The 7,252-nt window shown below is 36.8% G+C and overlaps 1 protein-coding gene across 1 annotated transcript in view; it reads right to left on the reverse strand.

Moving 5' to 3' along the window:
• Positions 1 to 7,252, reverse strand: part of BOLL (boule-like RNA-binding protein) — a 28,592-nt gene that overhangs the window by 17,756 nt on the left and 3,584 nt on the right. The window contains exons 2-3 of the mRNA XM_009890231.1: positions 4,452 to 4,595; positions 464 to 555 (exon numbers count right to left, since the gene is read on the reverse strand). Of these exons, the coding sequence (XP_009888533.1) occupies positions 464 to 555; positions 4,452 to 4,595 (236 nt within the window). The remainder of the gene's footprint in view (positions 1 to 463; positions 556 to 4,451; positions 4,596 to 7,252) is intronic.

Genomic DNA, 7,252 nt, shown 5'->3' on the forward strand with positions numbered 1-7,252 from the left:
ACAGGCTGCCCAGAGAGGTTGTGGAGTCTCCCACTCTGGAGACATTCAAAACCCACCTGGACGCTGTCCTGTGCAATCTGTTGTAGGTGACCCTGCTCTGGCGGGGGGGTTGGACTAGATGATCTCCAGAGGTCCCTTCCAACCCTAACCATTCTGTGATTCTGTGATCTACTTAACTTATTATTGTCATAAAAACCCTAAAAGGACTACTTTTTCCTAGTTGCACACAGCTTCACCTTATATTACAATAACATGACTATAGATTTTTACAGTTATGCAAGTTAAAGACATTTATATGTAGATGTTAAAGGGCAACAGCAGATTTTTTGCATACACGGAATAACTGGGAATTATCAATGACAAACGTCATATTCCAAGGTATGAAAATCTTAATCAATTTTACTACAGACAGATTTCTGTTAAATTTTCAATTCCCACAACATGCTTATTCTACTATACTAACCCCTTTGATACTCCAGCTCTGTCATTTACTATCTTCACTTCTTTCACACTGCCATACTGAGCAAAAAACTTCCTCAGATCATTTTCATTAGTCTAGTACAGTAAATCAAGAGGAGGGGGAAAAAGACAAAAGTTGGTTTGCATACTTATTCAAAGAATATTTACCATAAGACTTTTAATGGATATACTTTGGATAAAGTTTGCTACAGACTACTTGGATAGGAAGACAGGAGCATGCATGAGCCTCATAGCAAGAAAACAGCATCCTTTTTTAATTACTGCTAGAAAGCCACTAAAAATATTAAAATTCCTTTTTTACTGGATTTACGTAACAACTGTCCCTTTACATGCAAGGTCACAGAAGCAGGTTTACTAGATCTGAAATTTAGTTTCTGCCAGCTATGTACTACAGTGCTGTTTACAATATGAAATATCACTGCAATGTTTTCAAACTTCAAAACAGCAGAGCATGTAGGCTTCCATAAAGGATGTGCATAGGTCACGTATGAAAAAAAATCCCCACTAAACCACAGTGACTTACTGGTCTAATCCATCTAATGTACCACGACCCCTCTTTTTAAAGTAGGTTTAATGTAAGACTCCGCAAGTATGTATAGGAACACCACTGAAACTCTCCATTATACATTAAGTAGCATAAGGTCCTTTCAATGGAGAACGGTCTAAATCCACTTGGAGGAAACTGTTCCCTTTGAGTATGCATGGAGAAAGACAAGTTCCTAATATAAAGGCACACCTAAGCTACATGAACACTCATCTACCTTCTGTGAATCAGTTTTCTTTTAAAATGTAAGCATGTATCAAATATGGTACCCTAAACACCACATTTCAGATTCAAAATTTCATTCTACATGGTCCATAGTTAAAACTATACCTAATGCTGGAAGAAGTATGCTTGTATGCACGGATCTCTGTATACTTGAAGCAACTTCTACAGTCACCTATACTTTTCGTTATTTTAAGGATGTATATCAGAAGTACTATTTTACCTCTAAGTGAATGACTTATTGTTTTTAAAACAGTAAGTATGCAATTAAGCCTTAGTGCAGAAGAAGATGTGCTAATCTGCCTCATCTAAATTTGAGAAGTAAAAAAAGATCTTAAAACAAACAAAAACTAATTTAAACAACCTTAATGTCTGGAAAGAATATGAAGTTAATGCTCTTTTTGAACAATTCTATCCTCAAGACACATTGTATAAAGAGAAATAATTCAGCTTGCTTGCTACAACCTCCAAGTCCAGCAGAAAGCAATGACGGTAGAAGACTGCTTTATCTCCCTCACTAATCTAAGTATTCAGGCATTAAAATATCGGGAAATATTCAGTCACTCCAAAAGTGCGAGTAGTAACAGATACGAGTGCACTGAACAGGGATTAAATGCTTCAATGTTCTATTAAAGTTCAGTCATTGTGTCCTCTCCTTGGAAACTACCTGCACTGGCTCTTGAGAAACTACCCACCATGAAAAGGTTAAAAAATTTCTGACTGGAGTCCAGAACCACGCTCTTGAATAGGTGATCACGTTTTGTGCCTAAACAGAAGTGCGAAAGCCTGTGTAAATAGGAAAACAGATTCACCCAAACAACTGATAGCTTATATAAAATAATTCTACAGCACATGCTAAAGTGTTCTCACATTCTTGAGTAACAAAAAGCACATACAAAGTACAAAAGACTCATAGTGGAGATTTTCCTTTCCCTTAAAATTTTCTCCAATGAACACCAAAATGTACCTGCTTAGAAATGAATTTTATCTATAGATAAACTTCCCATTTCTGGGAGATTGTTTAAGTTCCAGATGCAGCTCAACTTCTTCACAAAGCTGAGAAAAAGAACCTATAAAAAAAAATAGTTGAAGGCTAAAATGCACCAAGAAAAAAAAAAAAGAGTCCTAAACATTGATCTGCCCTGAAAGTGTCATTCAATATCTCAAGGACATGAAGCACGGCTACACAAGACTACAAACTTGGAGAACCAAAGGTTTATCTGCAGAGCAGTGTATTGAAGGGGAATAAGAAGAAAACACTATTCTAAGATTCACAGTGAAATCTGCAAAATCTCGACAAATATGGTATCTAGAACCTTGCCAGAAACACACTCAGGACTTGCCTTTTCCTGCTCATGACAGGACAAAGGCACTTGTCAGATTCTTAAGAAAAGCCTTCACCTATGTCTAAGATACACAGTATACACCACTGAAGAAATGGCTCTTCAGACCAGTATGAAGATGTTCCCAACTAACATCTCTTACTTAATTTCTCTAAATTTAAAGAGGTCAGATGCTTCCTCTTACAAATAGGAATCACTGCTATGGTGACAGACCAATTGGAAGTATCTGGCAAAATGATAAAAGAAGAGTTTGCTGGAAAGCAAATATTTTTTTATTGATTAAGTGTCTCACTCTTTCACAAAAATAAATAGCTTTTTACCCACCCCCCGCTCCCACCCCTCCAGCTGACTGGAATAAGACCTGTGGTGGAAAAAAACCCCAATTAATACCCAGTGCTTTTTGCCATAAGATTTCCAATTAAAAAACCCAAACACAACACATCCAAGACTGACATATATATCCTACAATTTGAACAGAAATTTAAAGCTCTACTTGATATCAAGAGTCACAGGTAAATGGAAGAGTAGCTAAAATCTCTACAGAGATTTCATCCCTTGTATTTCCTTTCCCAGTGAAATCCATCTTCTTTATGTTTATAGATACAAATACACTTAATTCTTCTGTTGTGGAAATTAAAATTCCCAATAGATTTTGACCTATCAGTAACTGAAGCAAAGAGTCAAGTGACCCTTCAAAATGAACAATAAATACGACAATTAACAAGAATAATTCTATACTATGCAGGAGAGTGTTTTAACCTTTGAAACTGCAGTGAAGAAAGAACAGAGTGAGACAAGTCTTTTTACTTGCAGTGAAGAACAGAGTGAGACAAGTCTTTTTACAGTTCCAGTAATTTGCTTACTATTAATGCAAAAAGCTACTGCACCTCCTTGCTAAAGCCCAAAACATACAACAACTCAAATGGAGGCGTCATAATTCAAGAGATATGAGACAAATGAGCCAGAAGATCCTGGAGTTTCTTGTACTTATTATGTAAAATAGGGTAAGTGAATTGTCATTCTTCCTCCTCTTCATCTGAGTCAGTGCTCAAAAGGTCCTCAGCCTAGGAGGATTAAGGCAGAGAAGATACTGTTGGCAGAAACAAAGAAATAGCTAAGTAGACCAACAATGTTTTGCAGAAGTAAATGACTTAGTATATTATCTAAAGTGGCAAGAATGCAAAATGAGAGTAGCTGGTATAAATATCTGGTACATATCTGGGTACAAATGTTCAAAAGGACTGAAGGGTTCAAGAAGAATGGTTCAACATTCACTGCTACTTGAGAGGTTTAGGGCATATGCAAAGGCACAAGCATTCTAAGAATTAAGATCAGTATTGCAAATTGCCCAGAGAAGCTTTAGTATTTGTTTTAAAACAAACACTTGCTTTTAAGAAAATTCCTATAGTAAGCGAGGAATACCAGCACTGCAGCTCCTTTGTATGAAATAGAAGAAAAGCACTAGAGGAACTGAAGCTACTGACATTTGCTCTGTTTGCAACCTATAGTGTTGTGTGTATGGTTTATTAAATTACACTAAAGGTTATACATAATAAAAAGACTTATACATACTTTTCTCCCATAAGCTCTGCTGATTACAAATGCCACTTTCTTTGAAAAGAGGAAATTCTGAAGAACCAGTACGCCAAAGGCTTCTAGCAGCTAGGTGTACAAAGAGTCAATTTTATAGTACAGTTATGTAAATCAAGGCTTAAAGCTCTATTTTTACTGTTGATGTGAATGTTACAGTGAAGGGTACTTACCACCTAAGCAAACACACATGATTACATCTCACCTTTTTTCCTACTGATTTTTTAGTGTTATAAATTATCATTTAGTAGTAAAATTAGGGAAAAAAATACCTTAAAATCAATTCCTCCTACAAAGATGCGATTTGGAGTAACTGTTCCAAACCTTGGAGTACTGGTCAGGTTATTTAATGGCACCGGTGACACAGTGTTGGGAGATGAAGATAGAGATTCTGTTTGCGTCTGATTTGTGGTCTGCTGATTGAAAGAAAATATTTTCAAGTATTTTCAATATCTTACATGTTATAAGCTATTAAAAAAAATCTCAACAGAAAATACATACAGAATTTTTTAGGAGGCACGGAAAGGGCTAAACAACTGAATGTTAACAACGTATTTTTTTTTATTCAGAATGCAGCTCAGCAAAGTATTTAAAAATAAGCTTAATTTTAAGCAATTCAGTAACTTAGTGAATACACTATGGTCTGCAGTTTTACTTTTATTTTAATACCTTTCCGAATTAGACATTTAGTGCCTAATCCCCCAATCGTAGTTTTTCTGTTTGCACAGCACCCTGCTGCATGAACCCCAAATTACAATTCTATTTCAAAGACTGACACCTATTAGAAGTCCCTGAGTTTAAGCCTATAGAGAAAGGACCTTTTCAACTCAACCTGCAATCACACACATCCACAAAACTAAAACTCTCCTCTCTACATCAGCTTCTGCTTGATTTTCCACCACATAAAATCAACAAGCTCATTACAACTGATGAGAACAGCGCTTGAAGACTAGTCTTTTAATTCAACACTCTCTTGGCCTACAAACACAGCAATCCTAACAGAAATTCTCTCTGCAAAAGTAGAGCCAGATTGCTGTTGCCTCAGTAAAAGAAAGAAGCACAGTACAGGGGGAACTTCATGGAAACTATTATTTAGTGAAGTCTGCCCTATGTTTTAGCTTCCACCATGCTTACACCCGTGAACTGTGAAACAATACAGTCTTGCATTTCATTGGAAATTCTGTTCAGAACAAACTAATACTGCCTTACCTTGTCACCTCTAACTGAGATGATAGCTGTAAAGCAGCCACGTAGTACTGCCACTAACTTCTCTAATGGGAATTGCAGTAGAGACTTCAAGACCGTTTTGGCTGCAGTCTCCCTGCCCTTCCCAACGAAAGTTTACTAAAACCAATCCCAGGCTATAGTGCCCTGACAGTACCACTAAGAAAAGAGCCCAAAGTGAAAGACAAGCTGCTACTGCAGATAACAAGACTAACAGTGAGCAGACTAGTGAAAACTAGAAGTAGGAATCTGGGGGGTGCCAGCCTCCAGCCTTTCTTTTGAAATGATTTCGAGAGAAAAGTATTTTTTCTTACCATTGTGCAACCCTTAAAATGTGTAGTGAGGACCAACACAATGCAAGCATATTTTAGAAACAGAAAGCTACTGCATCTGGTAGAAAGTTACTTCTCTTCTTGCAGTATCTGCATCTTCTAGACTCTCCAAAACTAAAGCAGGAAATCAAGTGCTCCTGAACAGTTCTCATCACAGAATCCCCCTTTCATCTATGCTGCTGTTTTACTTCCTGGTTTTGCATCTCTCACTTATTCACAGGACAGTATTTTGTCCACATGGACAGCATTTTCTTATGGCCGCCTTTAAGCATTCCTGGACAAAAGAAAAGTCCCTTATCTTCGGAAGAAGACACAAAAAATGAAGACTGGCAGTTAAAGTGCAGTGAGAAATGGAAGATCAATAATGAAGAAGGTTAGCAAAAAGGTTGTCTTTTTGTTTGCCCTGCAAGGCCTTCTAGGATTATTTGACATTTCCTTAGCTACCTGAGAACTAGTCCTATTAATTCTGAGTAATACCTTAATGCCATTGTTTTGGATACCTTGAAGACAATAAATCCAGTTTAGTCCATGTCTTTATAGTTTCAGGGAAAACAAAAATCCTTTCCAAACTTACTAAAACACAAATTGGGGCTAAGGAAAAAACATGTCTTTAACCTCATCTATTCAGGAGAAAGCATGCATTCCTTCTTCAGGGAATACTACCCTAGAGTAGCACCTAACCTAAAAAAAAAAAGCCAACCCTATACTCCCAAAGGCTTTAGAAGGAGGAACGTTTTCTGCCAAGAACAACTTTTGAAGGATGATGAAACAGGTTACTTTGTTCCTCTCTCACACCAAATACAAAACTCTACTTGTATGATCAACTGGCAATTGTGTACAGCACCAAAATATCTGAATTTAACTATAAAGTAGCAATTAACAGTTGACACCACAGCCAAAACGTGTTTCTTATCTCAAAGACCTCAAATTTCATTTTCTCCACATAAGTTTTAAGAGTCGTAAGTCTTCTTAAGAAACCACCAAAACCCCAAATGGAAGAATTGAGGAATTAAACACATCACTTATGAACTCCCAATACAATAAACCCCAATGAATTTTAAAACATTAAAATCTGTATTCTGATGGCTATCTCAACATAATTTCCTCTCTAATGCCAGGGTAACAGCAAGAAAACAGTATTAAAAGAAGATCTATGCACTAACAGCATGTCACTTGCCTAACTGTCTCTGTTTCTAAAGGTTTTTAAACTCTTTTTTTATCATTTCTTTTTCAAACAGTATGGATCTCTACATTCATCCATATTTTTATGGGTTATGTAGTGTGTTTGACAACTGCTCTTTACCAGAATTGGGTTTTTTTATTTTATTTTTATGTTGAACACATCTACGGTCAAACAACCAAGCACAACAAAGGCTTGGTGATGAATCCCACCTTACTCCGTAAGCGACCTTTTTTTTTTTTTTTTTTTTTAAACAGTCTGTGTCCCATAACGTCAGAAATCAGACACCCATCTTTCCCCGGTACCACACACCGCCAGACCCGAGGCAAGGGGAGCG

The sequence above is a fragment of the Charadrius vociferus genome, unplaced genomic scaffold, assembly GCF_000708025.1.
Source record: "Charadrius vociferus isolate BGI_N301 unplaced genomic scaffold, ASM70802v2 scaffold147, whole genome shotgun sequence".
Classification (NCBI taxonomy): Eukaryota; Metazoa; Chordata; class Aves; order Charadriiformes; family Charadriidae; genus Charadrius; species Charadrius vociferus.